The sequence below is a fragment of the Mobula birostris genome, chromosome 18 (assembly GCF_030028105.1).
Source record: "Mobula birostris isolate sMobBir1 chromosome 18, sMobBir1.hap1, whole genome shotgun sequence".
Classification (NCBI taxonomy): Eukaryota; Metazoa; Chordata; class Chondrichthyes; order Myliobatiformes; family Myliobatidae; genus Mobula; species Mobula birostris.
In genome coordinates, this window is record NC_092387.1 from 8,073,825 (window position 1) to 8,094,867 (window position 21,043).

Consider the following 21,043-nt stretch of genomic DNA (forward strand, 5'->3'; position numbering starts at 1 on the left):
ATGACTTTTTGTAGGATTTTCCGTTAAGGGCATTGGTGTTTTCAAACCAGGTTCTGATGCAGCCAGATAACATACTCTCCACGACACACCTATAGAAGTTTGTCAAAGTTTTAAATGTTATGTCAAATCTCCGCAAACTCTTAAGGAAGGAGAGGCACTGCTGTGCTTTCTTCATAATTACACTTACGTACTGGGCCCTGGACAGGTCCTCCAGAATAATAACACCTCGGAATTTAAAGTTGCTGACCCTCTCCATCTCTGATCCTCTGATGAGGACTGGCTCATAGACCTCTGGTTTCCTCCTGAAGTCAATAATCAGCTCCTTGGTCTTGCTGGCATTGAGTGAGAGGTTGTTGATATGGCACCACTCAGCCAGATTTTCAGTCTCCCTCCTATGTGCTGATTCATCACCACCTTTGATTCAGCAAACTTAAATATGGCATTTGTAGTCACCAGGTTTCATGGAGGATGTGTTTGTGCTGGAGAGAGAGCTTAGACCATAAGATATAGGAGCGGAAGTAGGCCATTCGGCCCATTGACTCTGCTCCGCTGTTCAATCATGGGCTGATCCAATTCTTCCAATCATCCCCACTCTCCTGCCTTCTCCCCACACCCTTTGATGCCCTGGCTAATCAGGAACCTGTCTATCTCTGCCTTAAATGCACCCAATGACTTGGCCTCCACACCTGCTCATGACAACAAATTCCACAGATTTACCACCCTCTGACTAAAGTAATTTCTCCACATCTCTGTTCTAAATGGACATCCTTCAATCCTGAAGTCGTGACCTCTTGTCCGAGACTCCCTTACCATGGGAAATAACTTTGCTATGTCTAATCTGTTCAGGCCTTTTAACATTTGGAATGTTTCTATGAGATCCCTCCTCATTCTCCTGAACTCCAGGGAATACAGCCCAGGAGCTGCCAGACATTCCTCATATGGTAACCCTTTCATTCCTGGAATCATTCTCGTGAATCTTCCCTGAACCCTCTCTAATGTCAGTATATCCTTTCTCAAATGAGGAGCCCAAAACTGGACACAATATTCCAAGTGTGGTCTCATGAGTGCCTTATAGAGCCTCAACATCACATCCCTGCTCTTAAATTCTATACTCTAGAAATGAATGCCAACATTGTATGCACCTTCTTCACCACCGACCCAATCTGGAGATTAACCTTTAGGGTATCTTGCGCAAGGACTCACAAGTCCCTTTGCATCTCTGCATTTTGAATTCTCTCCCCATCTAAATAATAGTCTGCCCATTTATTTCTTCCACCAAAGTGCATGACCATACATTTTCCAACATTGTATTTCATTTGCCACTTCTTTACCTATTCTCCTAAACCTTCTAAGTCTCTCTGCAGGCTCTCTGTTTCCTCAACACTACCCACTACTCCACCTATCTTTGTGTCATTGGCACATTTAGCCACAAATCCATTAACACCGTAGTGCAAGTCATTGACATACATTGTAAGAAGTAGTGGCCCCAACACCAATCCCTGTAGAACTCCACTGGTAACCGGCAGCCAGCCAGATAAGGATCCCTTTATTCCCACTCTCTGTTTTCTGCCGACCAGCCATTGCTCCACCCACATGAGTAACTTCCCTGTAACTCCATGGGCTCTTATCTTGCTAAGCAGCCTCATGTGGGGCACCTTGTCAAAGGCCTTCTGAAAATCCAAGTACACCACATCCATTGCATCTCCTTTGTCTACCCTGCTTGTAATTTCCTCAAAGAATTGCTGTAGGTTTGTCAGGCAGGATTTTCCTTTCAGGAGACCATGCTGGCTTTGGCCTATCTTGTCATGTGCCTCCAGGTACTCTGTAATCTGATCCCTAACAACTTCCCAACCAGTGATGCCAGGCTAACAGGTCTATAGTTTCCTTTCTGCTGCCTCCCACCCTTCTTAAATAGCGGAGTAACATTTGCAATTTTCCAGACATCCGGTACATTGCCAGAATCTATCGATTCTTGAAAGATCATCGTTAATCTCTTCAGCTAATGCCTTCAGAACCCAGGTCCAGGAGATTTATCCACCCTCAGACCATTAAGCTTGCTAAGCTCCTTCACAGTCGTAATTTTCACTGCACAAACTTCGCTTCCCTGATAATCTTGAACGTCCGGTATACTGCAGACATCTTCCTCTCTGAAGACTGATGCAAAATATGCATTCCGTTCCTCTGCCATCTCTGCATCTCTCATTACAATATCTCCAGTGTCATCTTGTATTAGTCCTATATCTACCCTCGACTCCCTTTTACCCTTTATATACTTAAAGAAGCTTTCAGTATCTTCTTTGACACAAGGAAATCTGAAGATGCTGGAAATTTAAGTATCTTCTTTGATATTAGTTGTCAGCTTCCTTTCATAATTCATTTTTCCTTCCTAATGACCTTTTTAGTTTCCTTCTGCAAGTTTTTAAAAGCTTCCCAATCCTCTATCTTCCCACTAGCTCTGGCTTTTGCCCTCTCTTTTGCTTTTACTTTGGCTCTGACTTCACTTGTCAGCCACGGTAGTGTCCTTCTTCCATTCGAAAATTTCTTCTTATTTGGAATATATCTGTATTGCACCTCCCTCATTTTTCGCAGAAACCCCGACCATTGCTGCTCTGCTGTCCTTCCTGTTAGTGTCCCTTTCCAGTCAACCTTGCCAGTTCCCCTCTCATGCCATTGTAATTCCCTTTATTCCACTGAAATACCGACACATTGGATTTTATTTTGTTCCCTCTCAAGTTTCACCAGAATGCTGCTTGGATTCAGTTATGGAGAGTGATTGAATAGACTGGGCTTGTTTTCCCTGGAGTGAGGCAGTCTGAGGGATGAGCTGATAGAGGTATATAAAATTATGAGGGGTAGGTATAGAGTAGAAAGTTATATATTTTTCATGGTAGGAGTATCAAAACCAAGAGGGCATGGGTTTCAAGGAGTTTTAAAGATGATTTGGAGGGGAAAATTCTTCACACAGAGAGTGGTTGATATGTGGAATGTGTTGCCAAAGGAAGTGGTGAATTCAGATATGATTACTATGCTTAACAGCATCTAGACCGGCAAGGCATTGAAGGGTACAGACCTCATTGTAAGGGTGTTAGGGGTGATAGGGAGAAGGTGGGAGAATGGGTTTTAAAAAAAGGGCATGATTGAATGGTGGAGCAAACTCAATGGGCTGAATGGCTGTATTCTACCCCTCTGTCCCAGTGTTCGAAGTTGGCATATGTGATGAGTGTAGATGGGCGGAGAGTTTAATGTGGAAGCCGTGGGTCAAAGGGCCTGTCTTGGTGCTGTACAACTCTCCACATTGAGACGGTGTTAGCTGCATGGAGACCGCCTTGTCTGCAAGGTGGGCCATGATGTCCTCCAGGTTGGGATTGTGTTCTTGACGCCTGGCTTGTTTGCGATGCACGCCTGGCCAGGGTGGTGTGCGCTGACATCCCTGTGTTCCCACCCAGCCTAACATCCATCGAGGAGGAGCTGCAGACTCTGACGGAGACCATCAACAATCGCCAGGCCACCAGCAGACAGATCTTCAATGAGATAACGGCGGAGGAGCAGTCCACGGGCTTCCGGTCACGGTGAGCACCATAGCTGGCAAGGGCTGGCGCGCACTGCACCACTTCTCGGGCATCAGCATGAGTTTCATGGTGATGGGAAATCTAGAGCTCCAAGTATATACAGGCCACCATACACAACCCCGAGATTCATTTTCTTGTGGACATTCACAGTAAACACAAGAAGCACAATAGAATCAGTGAAAGACCACACCCAGCAAGGCGGACAAACAACCAGTGTGCAAAAGACAACAAACTGTGCAAATACAGTAAGAGAAAATAAATAATAATAATAAACAAACAATATATATCATGAACATGAGATGAAGGGTCCTTGAAAGTGAGTCCATAGGCTGTGGGAAAGGTTCAGTGACAGGGTGAGTGAAGTTATCCCCTCTGATTCAAAAGCCTGATAGTTGAGGGGTAACTACTGTTTCTGAACCTGGTGGTGTGGGTCCAGAGGCTCCTGTACCTCCTTCCTGATGGCAGCAGCGAAAAGAGAGCATGTCCAGAGAGTGGGAGAATCCCGTCACATTTTATGGATAAACCCAAGTTTTGTCTCCTCCAGCACAGACACCATCTCCCATCACTGGCCCCTTCTTTCACTGCCTCTCACTCCCACTCTCACCTCTCCTGTCGACTGACTGGCAGAGTCTGCACTGCCCATCCACCAATCCCACATCACTCCTGCATTCCGGTAATCCCTCCCCTCTGGGGGGGTGCAGAATTTACTACTGACCAGCATGTCCTTGGAATGTGGAGGGAACCGGGGTGCCTGGTCACAGAGAGCACTTGCAAGCTCCACACAGACGTTGCCTGAGGCCAGGATCGAACTCTGGTCTCTGGAGCTATGAGGTAATGGCTCCACAAACTTCTCTCAGAGCTCTCAGTCATCTGGGACCAGAGTGCGCATAATCATTTTCGTTTTATAACCCTGCTCGAGCTCTCAGCTCTTCTGAGATTAAATTTAAACAATCTCCCTCAAAAGATAATTGGCAGTTCGGCTTTTATAATCCACTAATAAACCAATACTAATTTGTGGGGCTACGGCTCAGCCACATCAGACAGAGACGAGGAGTTATTTTCTGCTTGCTGAATCTTTGGAATTCTGTGATCCCACTCCCCGGCCCCTCCCCACTCAGTTGATGCCAAGGTGGGTGGGAGTTTTGGACACTGGGGTTACAGCTGGGAGCGGGTGTTGGCTAGTGGGATAGCAGCACACAGTGAAGGGGTAGACTGAGGTACACCTCCTTCCCCTCCCAAGGTCCCTCCCATTGGTGCCGCCCTCTGGTGTTCTCTCGGTGGGAGGCGAGGCGTTCTGCGCACATACGTGCGTTCGTCTGCGGACTGCTACAAGCTTGTTCTTGCCGACAATCATCCATGCACCTCCAATCTGCAGGACGTGTCACTCAGGGACTTTGGGCTATACTATGTTTTTTGTGTGTTTACCACTGTCTTTCATGTGCTGTATGTGGTGTGCGCTGTGTGCTGTTGGCACCGTGTTTTGCAGCTTGGCCCCGGAGGAATGCTGTTTTGTTTGACTGTATTCATGTGTGGTTGAATGACAATTAAACTTCAACATGAATTTGAACCTCTGATGTGCCCTTTCTGGCCCACGTCTGGCAGAGTCTACATCTTCAGCAAGAAGTGTGCTCTGGAAGAGAGTTACCAGCAGAAGAGAGCCTTGATGTGTACCAAGGCTCGACTAGACGCCCAAAAGCTCATGCTCGAACACAAACTGAGGGAGTTGGGAGACAGGGAGCCCCCCGTGGCCCTGGCCGTCGACGAGGATTGCTGCTCCATCACCTCGGCGGTGAGGCACCACCGGACACAGGCAGGGGTGGGGGAGGCAGCGAGGCACGGGTGGGTTGGGCTGGAGATGGAGAACAGGGAAGCTGCAGCGGCTTGGGTGCCAATGAGTACCACTCCCCCATCACATCAGCAGTGAGGCAACATCGGACCCAGGCAGGCTTCTGAGGAGGTCGGCGGGACGAGCGGAGATGGGAGCAGGTTTGATATGGGAGGTGGAGGGTAGATAGGGGCAGGTGAATGCAGGGGAGACAGGGTGTAATGACAGGTGATGTGGGAGAAACAATGATATGATCACTGGGAGGGTGCAGGGTAGGATTATAGGGGGAGGGGAGTCAAGGGGAGTGATACCTGCAGGGACAGAGTGGAGCTGGGGTTCCACAGTGGTGAGGTCTGTGGTGGTGGTGGGGGGGGGGAGTGAGTAGGGGATCGGAGAACTGTGCTTGCAGCTCTGTGGTACAATTCCATGTCGGTGAATCATCTTCACCATTAGAAACCCACCACCACACCACTCCCCCCCCCCAACTCCCCACTCCCCCTACTCCCTTCCCAATACCCCCTCCTTGCCCTCGCCCTTGCTTTCCCTCCCCACTCCAACCTCCACTCATGTTCTCGCCCTTCCAACCCTTTTGCCCCTCCCCTTCCCTCCCCCACTCTCCCACCCAACCCCACTCCCCTCCACACCCTCCCCTACCTCTCCCGTCTCCCCCTCACCTCCTTCCCATTTCAGTCCCTTTCACCCTCTCCCTCTCCCTCTTCTCTCCTCCCCCTTCCCATCTCTCTCTCTCCCTCCCCCTTACCTTTCCCTTGTTCCTCCTGGCCTGGGAGCTCTGACACAGTTTGTCTCTCACCCTCAGGGGAAGGATGGTGTCCGGCCCATGACCCTGGAGACACTGAAGAACCACATCTCGGGACTCTTCAAGCCGAAGTTCAGTGTAAGCAGCGCCTACTCCCTCCACCGGTTTCCCTGGGGGTGTCGAGAGCGACAAGCGATGGGATTGAGCCGTGGTGTGAAAGAACAGACTGAATAGTAGAGCAGGGGCTGGATCGGACCTGATGAAATGGTGGGGCAGACTCGATGGGCCGAGTGGCCTGGTTCTGCTCCTATAGCTTCTAGTCTGACGGACCCAGGATGCCACGTGCGTGAGCTGTGGGCAGCAAGGTAGCACAGCAGTTAGTGTGACACTATTCCAGCTCAGGCTGTTGGAGTTCAAAGTTCAATCCTGGCATCCTCCCTGTGGAATGCATAGACTTCCCCCGGTGTTCCGGTTTCCTTCATCGTCCAGGTCATTGTAGGTTGTGCCGTGATTAGACCAGGGTCAAAGCAGTCGCTGGCAACGCTCCTCAAAGGCCAGCCGGGCTTGTTACGTGTTGTATCTCTGAATAACCAAATGAAGTAATGGACCACTGTCCAGGTACATTCTGCCCACCTTTGCCACCCTGACCTGCTGTAGAGTGTCCTGGTTGGCAGCGATACCACCCCACACCTGGGTCACCTCCTTTGGGGACAGTGGGACATCGCTCTGAGCCCCCGTGTGGGCCTCGTCTCCATCCTCTGCTCCCCGGAGGGTTCTTCCTGGCCCACAAGTGGTGGGGCGTCCCTGGGTTGGTAAGCGTGGCACAGCAGCATTACAGGTGGCATAACCTTTAACCGCTCGCGATCAGGGCAGAAATCGCACCAGGGTCCGTTCTCCCCCTGACTCTGTAGGGGTCCTCCAGGTGCCGCGGTTTCCTCCCACATTCCAAAGTTGTACAGGTTGGAGTTACTAAGTTGTGGGGATGCTATACTGGCCCCAGAAACATGACAACACTGGCGGGCAGACCCAGCACATCCTCGGACTGTGTTAGTTGTTGACACAAAATGATGCATTTCATTGTACGTTTCAATGTACTTGTGACAAATAAAGCTAAGATTTATCTCCTAGGAACGTGGGGAGGGGAGTGTTAAGGGGGAAGGGGTCGAAACTGTCTTCATGCAGTGTGTTCTGGCTCCTCCAGCTTCCCCCGCTGCTGCCCATCGTCCCGGCGGTACAGAAGCCCCTGACCCAACAGGCCTGGTACCATGGAGCCATCCCCCGAATGGAAACCCAGCAACTCCTGACCACCGAAGGAGACTTCCTGGTGCGAGAGAGCCAGAACAAGGGGGAGTACGTCCTATCCGTGATGTCTGGGGGACAGTGCCGCCATTTCATCATTCAGCACTCGGACGTAAGTGGCCGTGGGGTCCTGCCTGTTGGTGTTTATCCGTCCCGTCCACTGCTGTGTGAGGGGCCAACCTGCAGATGCTGGAAATCCTGAGCAACACAAAATGCTGGAGGAGCTCAGCACATCAGGCATTTATTCCTCTCCATAGAAGGTGCCTGACCTGCTGAGTTCCCCCACCATCTTGTGCCTGATGGAGATACTTCAGATGGTGGTAGGGATGTGTCCATGATGTATTGGGCATAGTCGACAATCCTCTGCAGCTTCTTGTGTTCTGGTGCATTTGAATTGCTGGACCAGACCATGACGCAACAGTCTTTGGTTGTCCATCGAAATCCGATGACGACGTCCACTCCTTAAACGGTGAGATCTTTGATGACTATACAGTAGACACACAAAAAATACCATGGGAAGTCAGCAGGTCAAGCAGCATCTATGGAGTGGAACAAACAGTCAAAGTTTTAGGGTCTCTGCCCGAAATTTTGACTGCTTATTCCCTTCCACAGCTGTTGCCTGACCTGCTGATTTCCTCCTCTCTCTTGTGTGTGTTCTTCTGGCTTTTCCAGCATGTGCAGAGTCTCTTGTGTCTATCTGCAGAATTCCGCTAGAGTGCTCTGTGACGTGCTAAATCTCCTTAACGGAAGAGTGTTTGGACATTGTTTGACAGTGCAACAACAACACACACAAAATGCTGAAGGAACTGTTCAGATCAGGCAGTGTCTATGGAAAGGAATAAACAGTCAGCAATCCAGACCGACCTTTCAGCAGGACTGGAAAGGAAGGACGCAGAAACCAGAACCGGAATAAGATTCAAACACGAGGAAATCTGCTGATGCTGGAAGTTCAAGCAACACACACAAATTGCTGGTCAACGCAGCAGGCCAGACAGTATCTATAAGAAGAAGCTCAGTCGATGTTTCGGGCCGAGACCCTTCGTCAGGACTAACTGAAAGAACAGATAGTAAGAGATCTGAAAGTGGGAGGGGGAGGGGGAGATCTGAAATGATAGGAGAAGACAGGAGGGGGAGGGATGGAGCCAAGAGCTGGAAAGTTGATTGGCAAAAGGGATACAAGACTGGAGAAGGGAGAGGATCATGGGATGGGAGGCCTAGGGAGAAAAAGGGGGAGGGGAGCACCAGAGGAAGATGGAGAGCAGGCAAGGAGTGATTATGAGAGGGACAGAGAGAGAAAAAAGAGAGAGAGGAAAAGGGGATAAATAAATAAATAAGGGATGGGGTAAGAATGGGAGGAGGGGCATTAACGGAAGTTAGAGAAGTCAATGTTCATGCCATCAGGTTGGAGGCTACCCAGACGGAATATAAGGTGTTGTTCCTCCAACCTGAGTGTGGCTTCATCTTGACAGTAGAGGAGGCCGTGGATAGACATGTCAGAATGGGAATGGGACATGGAATTAAAATGTGTGGCCACTGGGAGATCCTGCTTTCTCTGGCGGACAGAACGTAGGTGTTCAGCGAAGCGGTCTCCCAGTCTGCGTCGGGTCTCGCCAATATATAAAAGGCCACATCGGGAGCACCGGACGCAGTATATCACCCCAGCCGAATCACAGGTGAAGTGTCGCCTCACCTGGAAGGACTGTCTTGGGGCCCTGAATGGTGGTGAGGGAGGAAGTGTAAGGGCAGGTGTGGCACTTGTTCCGCTTACAAGGATAATTACCGGGAGGGAGATCGGTGGGAAGGGATGGGGGGGACGAATGGACAAGGGAGTCACATACAGAGCAATCCCTGCGGAAAGCAGAAAGTGGGGGGAGGGAAAGATGTGCTTGGTGTGGGATCCCATTGGAGGTGGTGGAAGTTACAGAGAATTATATGTTGGACCTGGAGGCTGGTGGGGTGGTAGGTGAGGACAATGGGAACCCTATCCCTAGTGGGGTGGCGGGAGGATGGGGTGAGAGCAGATGTGCGTGAAATGGGAGAGATTTGTTTGAGAGCAGAGTTGATGGTGGAGGAAGGGAAGCCCCTTTCTTTAAAAAAGGAAGAGATCTCCTTCGTCCTGGAATGAAAGGCCTCATCCTGAGAGCAGAGGCGGAGGAGACAGAGGAATTTCGAGAAGGAGATGGCATTTTTGCAGGAGATAGGGTGGGAAGAGGAGTAGTCCACGTAGCTGTGAGAGTCAGTAGGCTTATAGTAGACATCAGTAGATAAGCTGTCTCCAGATATAGAGACAGAAAGATCAAGAAAGGGGAGGGAGGTGTCGGAAATGGACTAGGTAAATTTGAGGGCAAGGTGAAAGTTGGAGGCCTTCTCCCTAGGCCTCCCGTCCCATGATCCTCTCCCTTCTCCAGCCTTGTATCCCTTTTGCCAATCAACTTTCCAGCTCTTGGCTCCATCCCTCCCCCTCCTGTCTTCTCCTATCATTTTGGATCTCCCCCTCCCCCTCCCACTTTCAAATCTCTTACTGTCTCTTCTTTCAGTTAGTCCTGACGAAGGGTCTCGGCCCGAAACGTCGACTGTGCATCTTCCTATGGATGCTGTCTAAACTGCTGCATTCACCAGCATTTTGTGTGTGTTACCAGAATAAGATTAAAGATTTCAAGCTAGAAGGTGATGGGGAAGTCAGGTGGATGGGGGAGGGCTTTGATAGGCAGGTGTGGAGAGGAAGTAAGAGGTATCCGTTGTTCCCAATGTGGCCTCCTTTACATTGGTGTGATCCAACACTGGTGAGACAACACTTTGTCAAGCACGTTTGCTCCATCTGCGGAAAGCAGGATTTCCCGGTGGCCAACCATTTAAATTCCTACCCCCACCCCCATTCCAACGTGTCGGTCCATGGCCTCATCTTCTGCCACAGGAGGCCATGCTCTGGTTGGAGGAGCACCACCATTCCATCTAACCCGACAGCATGAACATCAATTTCTCCTTCTGGTAACTTTTTGCTCTCCCCCTTCCCTCTTTTCCAATTCCCCACTCTGGCCCCTGTCTTGCCTCTTCCCTTCATCTGCCTATCACCTCTGTCTGGTGCCCCTCCTCCTTCCCTTTCTCCCATGGTCCACTCTTCTCTCCTATCAGATTCCTTCTTCTCCAGCCCTTTACCTCTTCCACCTATCACCTCCCAGCTTCTCACTTCATCCCCCCTCCCCCAGCCAGCTGGACTTACCCATCACCTTCCAATTAGACCTCCTTCCTCTCCCCCCGACTTCATATTCTGGCATCTTCCCCTTCCTTTCCAGTCCTGAAGAAGGGTCTCGGCCGGAAACATCGTTTGTTTGTTCATTTCCACAGATGCTCCCTGGCCCGTGGAGTCCCTCCAGCACATCGCGTGTGTTGTTCCGGATTTCCAGCGTCTGCAGAATCTCTTGTGTTTCTGAGAGTACAACAGGACAGTTGAACGTACACAGCCTCTAGGGTGCCATATATCATGTAGAAAATATCTGGTTACGATGCACAGGTACAAAATACCAAACACATTGACAATGTAGACTATCTCATGCAGGAATAGAAGTTCCTGCATTTATTGGTATATTTCTCCAGGATAAGACCATTCTCAATACGTTAAGACATGTTGGTTGGTAACTTTGAGTTAGAAGCAGAGCTGTGGATGTCTGATTTGCCCCCTTGTTTCTCAACAGTCACAGTATCGATTTGATGGTGACAGTTTTCCCACCATCCCTCTGCTCATTGACAACCTCCAGAAGACTGGACAGCCCGTCACAAAGAAAACTGGGGCGACATTGATCAGGCCTGTTGTGAAGGTACCTCACAGCGTTTCTCAGCTGAGACGAACTTTCCCACCTATTCGTCTCTTCTCCCACGCTTTCACACCCTCTACTTCACACCCTCTCTCATTTTCACCTCACTCTTTTTTCCCCCCTCTTCTCTCAATGAGTTTTTCACTCAATCTAATTTGCCTTGGAGTTCCGTGCACCCCCTCTATCACTGGTTCTCCTGTGCATTTTATACACGTTCCTGCACTCTTTATTTCTCTTGTGCCCTCTACAACTCTCCCTCTCTTCTCACCTCATCTTCTATATCTCTCTCTCTTCTCACCCTCTATCTCTCTATCTCCCACTCTCTCCTCTCTCTCTCACTCTCTATCTCTCAATTTCTCATCGTGCCCTCTGTCACCCCTCACCTGGCCCTCTGTCTCCCACTGCCCCATGTCCCCATGCCCCTCCGGCTCCCGAGCTGCCGCACCCTCTCTCCCCAAATTCCCCACGCCTGTCCCTCACCCCTCGTCCCTCTCCCCCCTGTCCCTCTCCCCGCCGTCCCTCTCCCCCCGTCCCTCTCCCCCCCATCCACCTCCTCCCCGTCCATCTCCCCTTGTCCCTCTCCCCCCCGTTCCATCTTCCTCCCCCGGTCCATCTCCTCCCCATCCATCTACCCCCCTCGTCCCTCTCCCCCATCCCTCTCCCCACCTCTCCCTCCCTCTCCCCCATCTTGCGTGCCCTTTCTTGTACTCTCTCTGTGTCGATTTCTACTGCTGAATCTGACATACTTATTACTGAAGGAGGTGCTGTGTTATTTTCCAGGACAAGTGGGTTCTGGATCACGAGGATGTTCTGATTGGAGATCAGATCGGCCGGGTAAGTGCCAGACCTGTCTGAGGGCAGATGTGTTTGCTCAGAATCCTCTGTCACCCAGTATACAGCATGAAATCCATTTCTCCTCTAAACCAGGGAGAGCCAGCTGTTCAGACCTTCGGTGGTCGAAGTGCTGTGGCGCTGAATGTCCAGGTCGACCTGAGAACATGCGTGTGAGTGGAGTTGATGATGGCGGCTGCACAGCAACCCAATGAACGCACTCACTCACACGCAGTCCTCTGCATAAGAATATAAAAGTGAGAGAAACTGGAGTAACCTCTCTAAACTCCGGTCTCTGTCTGACTCACGCCTGCTCTCACTAAACTCCGGGTCTCTGTCTGATTCATCCCTGCTCTCACTAAACTCCGGGTCTCTGTCTGACTCATCCCTGCTCTCTCTAAACTCCGGGTCTCTGTCTGATTCATCCCTGCTCTCTCTAAACTCCGGGTCTCTGTCTGACTCATCCCTGCTCTCTCTAAACTCCGGTCTCTGTCTGACTCATCCCTGCTCTCTCTAAACTCCGGGTCTCTGTCTGACTCATCCCTGCTCTCTCTAAACTCCGGTCTCTGTCTGACTCATCCCTGCTCTCTCTAAACTCCGGGTCTCTGTCTGATTCATCCCTGCTCGCTCTAAAGTTTGGATCTCTTTTTCTCAAATGAGAAAATCTGCAAATGCTGGAAATCGGCAGCATCGATGGACAAGAGTGCAGTCAACTTTTCAGGCCAAGGCCCTTCATATCAGTCCCCCTCTCTCCCGTCCCCCATCTCTCCCGTCGCCCCCCCTCCCGTTACGCACCTCTCCCATCACCCCCCTCCCATCCCCCCTCTCTCCGTGCCCACCCTCTCTCCTGTCCTCCCCCTCTCCCATCGTCCCCCCCCTCCCATCTCCCCTCTTTCTGCGCCACCCCCCTTCCCCCCACCCTCGGACCCACTGCGGCTTCCTGTGTACCCTGGAGCTGTCTGTGTGCTTTGCCTTGGTCACCGTGCTGGCTGTTGATGGGGTGCTGATGTGGCTCTGCCGAGCCGGGTGAGGCTGTGGGGACGCCGTGCTGGAACACGAGGAGTGATGTGGCTCTGTAGGAGGGGCAGGAGTTGGAGGGTGATTTGGGGAGCTTGGGAAATGTGGAAAGCTGTGGGCTGCTCCTCATCTGAGGCACCTTCCCCCCCGCAGGGCAACTTTGGCGAGGTGTTCAGTGGCAGGATGAGAAACGACAATACGTTGGTGGCTGTGAAGATGTGCCGGGAGAACCTGCCGGCCGAGCAGAAGAACAAGTTCCTGATGGAGGCCAGGTTAGCATTTGGTGCGGGGTCTGAGCCAAACCATGGATGGGACTGACCAGGCCCCGGAGTCCGGCGGGTGTGACCACCCGCTGATGTCCGGCTGCCCAATTTACCCAGCAACTGGTACGTCTTTGGAATGTGGGAGGAAACCAGAGCCCTTGGAGGAAACCCATGAGGTCACAGGGTGAAACGTGCAAACTCCTTACAGGCAGCAATGGGAATCGAACCCGGGTCGGTGATTATTGGTACTGTAATGCTACCAGGACATTCCTAGTTGTGTTATTCACGGTTATTTTCCCAGTGTTTGCTGTCGTGCTGCAGTGTAAACTTGCAATAAATGTATTTTGCATCATGAGGGAGAGAGGAGAGGCAGCTGGAATAAGGATCTCTGGGGGGCGGTTTGTCTTGCAGAATCCTGAAGCAGTATGACCATCCAAACATCGTCAGGCTGATTGGCGTCTGCACGCAGAAACAGCCCATCTACATCATTATGGAACTCGTGCAAGGTAAGCTCGGGGCTCGGGTTACTGGTTTGAGGGGCTTCTTCACCCACCAGCTTCACCCCCTTCACCCCAAAGACAGGTTTTCCCAGTGGCCACCCATTTTAATCTATTTCCCATTCCCATTCCAACATGTCAGTCCACGGCCTCCTCTACTGCCAATATGGGGCCACACACAGGTTGAGGAGAGTCACCTAATATTCGGTCTGGGTAGCCTCCAACCTGATGACATAAACATTGATTTCTCTAATTTCCACTAATTTCTTCCCCCTCTCCCGTTCTCACTTTTTCCATTCCCCATTCTGCACCCCCCTTACCCCGTCTCCTCACCACACCTGCCCATCTCCCTCTCCCTCCATCAAATCTCCCATGGTGCACTCTCCTCTCCAATCAGATTCTTCCTTCTTCAGCCCTTTACCTCTTCCACCTATCACCCCCCAGCTTCGTACTTCATCCCCCTCCCCACCTATACACATGCCCCCTCATCTGGTCCCACCCATCACCTGCCAGCTTGTCCTCCAACCCCCCCCCCACCTTCTTATTCTGGCTTCTTTCCCTTTCTCTTCCAGCCGTGGTGAATGGTCCTGTCTCAGCCTGAAACATCAACTGTTTATACCTCTCCAAAGAGCTGCCTGGCCTGCTGAGTTCCTCCATCATTTTGGTTCACTACCCATCCCTTTGTGACTTATTGAGTGCTTTGAGTGCTTCATTGCTGGCATTGGAGAGGGTCACTATCGGGAAGGTTGAGTTGGACAACACAAGCCTTCTCTCAATTCTTCCGCCTCTGCTGCATCAGTTTTGGACAACACATCTAAGGAAGGATGTGCTGGCATTGGAGAGGGTCCAGAGGATTTACGAGAATGATCCTGGAAATGAAAGGGTTAACATGCGAGGAGCATTTGACGGCTATCCGCCTGTACTCGCTCAGGTTTAGAAGAATTGGTGGGGAGCGGAAGTGGGGTGCAGTTTGTGGATCTCATGGAAACCTATCAAATATTAAAAGGCCTAGACAGAGTGGATGTGGGGAGGATGATTCCCAGGGTGGGGGCATCTAGGACCAGAGGACACAGCCTCAGGGTTGAGTGCAATCCATTTAGAACAGAGGAGGAAAGATTTCCTTAGCCAGAGGGTGGTGAATCTGTGTGATTCATTGCCACAGACATCTGTGGGGGTCAAGTCATTGGGTATATTTAAAGCGGAAGTTGATAGTTTTTGATTAATCAGGGCGTCAAAGGTTACCGGGAGAAGGTAAGAGAGTGCGGGTTGAGAGGGATAATAAATCAGCCATGATGGAATGGCGGAGCAGACTCAATGGGCCGAATGGCCCAATTCTTAACCTACGTCATGTCCATTCAGATGGCAGCTTGGGAAGATGGGAAGTGTAAGGGCACAGCTCATACCAGTTCCTTGGCCACAGAAACCTTGGGAAGGCTGCTGATATCTGCTCTGCTTTGGACCAGCAAGCCTGACAGAACTCCACTCCCTGCAAGTCGCTGGCTGTCCTGAGCGATTCACAGAGAATGCTGAAGGGACTCAGCAGGTCAGGCAGAATCTCTGGAGGGAAATGGACAGTCAATGCTTCAGGTGGAGACCTCTTGTCCAGCCCTCACTCCCCCAGTTCAGATCCTTCCCACCTACATCTGGAACAGCTCGCAGGTTTTTTTAAAACACTTCCCTCGTCAGAAGTTGCTCAGCTCCCTGAGTTTCTCCTGTACGTTGTTTGTTCCAGATTCAGTCTCTTGCAATTTTGAAAATGTTATTTATTTTATTTTAAAGTTGCAGTTCTACAGGCCTTTCCGTCCCAACAAGCCCACACCTCCCGATTATACCAGCATGACCAACTAACCCCTAAGTCTTCGGACTGTGGGAGGAAACCCACGTGGTCACAGGGAGAACATGCAAACTCCTTACTGACACCAGCGGGAATTGAACCTGGGTGTTGGTTCTACTGCTGTAACAGCATAATGTGGACTGCTATAACACCATGCGTCTCCAGGTTGCATAGCACCCTGATCTGGAAATATATCGCCCACCCTTCATCATGGCTGTGTCCAATTCCTGAAACCTCCTCCTCGACAGAGTGACTTCACAGGGACAGGAGCCAGATTCACCACCAGCTTCTCAGACACGGTCCGGGATGGTCAGTAAACACTGGCCTTCCCACCGATAACTGATCCTGAGAAGTGAATGAGTGAAAAATAATGTTAGAGCCAAACAGGTTTAAAAATTAGGTTAATTATTTGTCGGGGCGGGGGGAGCATCGAAACTTTATGCATTGTTCCCATCAACGACCAACACAGTCTGAGGATCACGCTGGGGACAGCCTGCAAGTGTTGCCAACAAAACGTGGCCACAATTCACTCACCCTAACCTGTACGTCTTTGGAATGTGCGAGGAAACCGCTGCGGTCACAAGAAGAACGTTCAAACTCCGTATGGACGGTGGCTGGAATTGGTCCCAGATCGCTGGCGTTATAAACCATTACGCTAGCCGCCATGCTACTGGCTGTGAGATCTCCCCTCGGCACTGGTGTAAAATCCTTGCCACTCCTTCCCCTCACTGCAGTCCCCACCCTCAGGCCAGCATGGATAGGTTTGGCCGAAGGACCTGTTTCCCTGCTATACAACTCCCGTCACAAACACAGAGCATGGCATTGCGACCGCCAACAACAGAGAAAGATTCTCAGCTGGTCAGGCAGCATCTGTGGGGGTGGAAATCAGTTTGCAGGGAGGTCAGCAGAGCTGGAAGTTTAAGTCGTTGAGGTTTCGCTTTCTCTCTCAATTCAGGAGGAGATTTCTTGACGTTTTTACGGAACGAAGCCAGTCGTTTGACCACCAAAGACCTGATCAAGATGGCGAAGAATGCTGCTGCGGGGATGGCCTACCTGGAGAGCAAGCATTGCATCCACAGGTCAGTGGTGGTCGTCTCCAGGGCACCCAGCAACATGCTGGGGTCACAGTGTCGCCCCGCGCCCCATGCTGGTGTCACACGTCTCCAAGGTCCCTGGACATCCAGTTACAGCCATTTCAGTAATGTCCTCACCTCTTCTATGAATGATGTCCCTCCACTCCATCTGCAGGAGGGTAGGTTGAATGAGTTAGGGCTTTTCTCTCTGGAGTGAAGGAGGATGAGAGGTGACTTTTAGAGGTATACAAGACAATAAGAGGCATTGATAGAGTTAACAGGCAGAGACATTTTGTCCAGAGTAGAATACAAGGGGGCATAATTTAAAGTGATTGGGGGAAAGAATAGGAGGGATTGACACATGGAATTATGACGTTATAGCAATTAGTGAAACTTGGCTACAGGAGGGGCAGGACTGACAGCTTAATATTCCAGGGTTCCGATGTTTCAGATGTGATCGAGGCAGAGGAATGAAAGGTCGGGGTGTAGCATTGCTTGTTAGGGAAAATATTACAGCAGTGCTCAGGCAGGACAGATTAGAGGGCTTGTCTACTGAGTCCTTATGGGTGGAGCTGAGAAACAGGAAAGGTATGGCCACATTAGTGGGATTGTAGTACAGACCACCCAAAAGTCAACGAGAATTGGAAGAGCAAATCTGCAGAGGGATAGCAGGCAACTGCAGGAAACATAAAATTGTGGTGGTAGGGGATTTTAATTTTCCATATATTGATTGGGACTCCCATACTGTTAGGGGTCTAGATGGTTTAGAGTTTGTATAATGTGTTCAGGAAAGTTTTCTAAATCAATATATAGAGGGACCAACTAGAAGGGATGCAATATTGGATCTCCTGTTAGGAAACGAATTAGGACAAGTGACGGAAGTCTGTGTAGGGGAGCACTTTGGTTCCAGTGATCATAACACCATTAGTTTCAACTTGATCATGGACAAGGATAGATCTGGTCCTAGGGTTGAGGTTCTGAACTGGAAGAAGGCCAAATTTGAAGAAATGAGAAAGGATCTAAAAAGCGTGGATCGGGACAGGTTGTTCTCTGGCAAAGGTGTGATCGGTAGGTGGGAAGCCTTCAAAGGAGAAATTTTGAGAGTGCAGAGTTTGTATGTTCCTGTCAGGATTAAAGGTAAAGTGAATAGGAATAAGGAACCTTGGTTCTCAAGGGATATTGCAACTCTGATAAAGAAGAAGAGGGAGTTGTATGACATATATAGGAAACAGGGAGTAAATAAGGTGCTTGAGGAGTATAAGAAGTGCCAGAAAATACTTAAGAAAGAAATCAGGAGGGCTAAAAGAAGACATGAGGTTGCCTTGGCAGTCAAAGTGAAGGATAATCCAAAGAGCTTTTACAGGTATATTAAGAGCAAAAGGATTGTAAGGGATAAAATTGGCCCTCTTGAAGATCAGAGTGGTCGGCTATGTGCGGAACCAAAGGAAATGAGGAATGAGGGAGATCTTAAATAGGTTTTTTGCGTCTGTATTTACTAAGGAAACTGGCATGAAGTCTATGGAGTTAAGGGAAACAAGTAGTGAGATCATGGAAACTGTACAGATTGAAAAGGAGGAGGTCCTTGCTGTCTTGAGGAAAATTAAAGTGGATAAATCCCCAGGACCTGACAGGGTGTTCCCTCAGACCTTGAAGGAGACTAGTGTTGAAATTGCAGGGGTCCTGGCTGAAATATTTAAAATGTCGCTGTCTACAGGTGAGGTGCCGGAGGACTGGAGTGTGGCTCATGTTGTTCCATTGTTTAAAAAAGGATGGCAAAGTAACCCGGGAAATAATAGGCCAGTAAGTTTAACGTCGGTAGTAGGTAAGTTATTGGAGGGAGTACTAAGAGACAGAATCTACAAGCATTTGGATAGACAGGGACTTATTAGGGAGAGTCAACATGGCTTTGTGCGTGGTAGGTCATGTTTGACCAATCTGTTGGAGTTTTTCGAGGAGGTTACCAGGAAAGTGGATGAAGGGAAGGCAGTGGATATTGTCTACATGAACTTCAGTAAGGCCTTTGACAAGGTCCCGCATGGGAGGTTAGTTAGGAAAATTCAGTCACTAGGTATACATGGAGAGGTGGTAAGTTGGATTAGACATTGGCTCGATGGAAGAAGCCAGAGAGTGGTGGTAGAGAATTGCTTCTCTGAGTGGAGGCCTGTGACTAGTGGTGTGCCACAGGGATCAGTGCGGGGTCCATTGTTATTTGTCATCTATATCAATGATCTGGATGATAATATGGTAAATTGGATCAGCAAATTTGCTGTAGGTACAAAGATTGGAGGTGTAGTAGACAGTGAGGAAGGTTTTCAGAGCCTGCAGAGGGACTTGGACCAGCTGGAAAAATGGGCTGAAAAATGGCAGATGGAGTTTAATACAGACAAGTGTGGGGTATTGCACGTTGGAAGGACAAACCAACGTAGAACATACAGGGTTAATGGTAAGGCACTGAGGAGTGCAGTAGAACAGAGGGATCTGGGAATACAGATACAAAATTCCCTAAAAGTGGCGTCACAGGTAGATAGGGTCGTAAAGAGAGCTTTTGGTACATTGGCCTTTTTTTAATCAAAGTATTGAGTATAAGAGCTGGAATGTTATGATGAGGTTGTATAAGGCATTGGTGAGGCCGAATCTGGAGTATTGTGTTCAGTTTTGGTCACCAAATTACAGGAAAGATAAAAATAAGGTTGAAAGAGTGCAGAAAAGGTTTACAAGGATGTTGCCGGGACTTGAGAAACTCAGTTACAGAGAAAGGTTGAATAGGTTAGGGCTTTATTCCCTGGAGCGTAAAAGAATGAGGGGAGATTTGATAGAGGTATATAAAATTATGATGGGTATTGATAGAGTGAATGCAAGCAGGCTTTTTCCACTGAGGCAAGGGGAGAAAAAAACCAGAGGACATGGGTTAAAGGTGAGGGGGGAAAAGTTTAAAGGGAACATTAGTGGGGGCTTCTTCACACAGAGGGTGGTGGGAGTATGGAATGAGCTGCCAGACAAGGTGGTAAATGCGGGTTCTTTTTTAACATTTAAGAATAAATTGGACAGATACATGGATGGGAGGTGTATGGAGGGATATGGTCCGTGTGCAGGTCAGTGGGACTAGGCAGAAAATGGTTCGGCACAGCCAAGAAGGGCCAAAAGGCCTGTATCTGTGCTGTTGTTTTTCTATGGTTTCTATGGATATCAGGGGAGCACCATGCCAGGGATAGTGGTAGAGGCAAATACGTTCAGGGCATTTACAGGTACAGTAAGTTTCTAGTAAGTATTTTTTTCTCTGTTCGTACATAACCAGTGCGCAGAGAATAGATGCGGAGTTAGTGGTATGTAATTGTGTGAGATGTGGGAACTCCAGGAGAACACCCCCACCCCCACCCCCGTCTCCCTGATAACTGCATCTGCACACAGAATACTAAGCTGCAGCTCCTCGGTGGGGAACTGGAGCTACAGCTCGATGACCTTAGTACGGGAGAACGAGGAGGTGATGGACAGGAGCCACAGGGAGGTAGTCACCTCTAAGTTTCAAGAGGCAGGTACTTGGGGTTCCTGTCAGGAGAGGGAAAGGGCGTAGGCAGCCAGAGCAGAGTACCCCGTGGCCTTTCCCCTCAATAATAAGTATACCACTTTGGATACTGTTGGGGATGGGGGGAGCTGCGGTAACCTGTCCTCTGCCATTGAGTCTGTCTCTGTGACTCAGGAGGGACGGGAGAAGAAGAGGATTGGGGATTCCACAATGAGAGGAGTAGACATGAGCTTTTGTGGACATGAAAGAGAGACCGAAACGGTGTGTTGCCTCCCTGGTACCAGGGTCCGGGATGTCTGGGATCGGGTCCACAGCATTCTAAAGGGGGAGGGTGAACAGCTGGAAGGCATGGTACATATTGGTACCAGCGACATGGGTAGGAAAAGGAGGTCCTGAAGAATGAATTTAGGAAGCTGTTGTAGCGTGAATGTTGTAGTGTGGATGAAATCACCAGAGAGACAGAGTCACTGGTAGATACAAAGCAGCTTCTTTATTCGACACAACAAGGTACAGCAGTCGTCTACGGACAGAGACGCTTTCGGTGGAAAGGTCTGCTAGCTCAATGTGGGCTCGATATTTATATGCTAAACTCAAAGGACAATTTGTATTTACAAGTATAGACAATGCTTCCTTTTGAAGCTACATACAAAACATCACACCTTCTGACTTCATCCTTGCCTCCCGATGCCAACGTGTCTGGGTTGGTACTCACAGTCTTTAGGAGTGCAAGTTAAATCCACAAT

At 49.7% G+C, this 21,043-nt stretch overlaps 1 protein-coding gene across 1 annotated transcript in view; it reads left to right on the forward strand.

Annotated features, from left to right (window-relative positions):
* Window positions 1-21,043, forward strand: part of fes (FES proto-oncogene, tyrosine kinase) — a 101,573-nt gene that overhangs the window by 58,297 nt on the left and 22,233 nt on the right. The window contains exons 8-16 of the mRNA XM_072282137.1: window positions 3,447-3,569; window positions 5,172-5,358; window positions 6,212-6,289; window positions 7,353-7,562; window positions 11,143-11,265; window positions 12,043-12,096; window positions 13,264-13,382; window positions 13,785-13,879; window positions 16,660-16,783. Of these exons, the coding sequence (XP_072138238.1) occupies window positions 3,447-3,569; window positions 5,172-5,358; window positions 6,212-6,289; window positions 7,353-7,562; window positions 11,143-11,265; window positions 12,043-12,096; window positions 13,264-13,382; window positions 13,785-13,879; window positions 16,660-16,783 (1,113 nt within the window). The remainder of the gene's footprint in view (window positions 1-3,446; window positions 3,570-5,171; window positions 5,359-6,211; window positions 6,290-7,352; window positions 7,563-11,142; window positions 11,266-12,042; window positions 12,097-13,263; window positions 13,383-13,784; window positions 13,880-16,659; window positions 16,784-21,043) is intronic.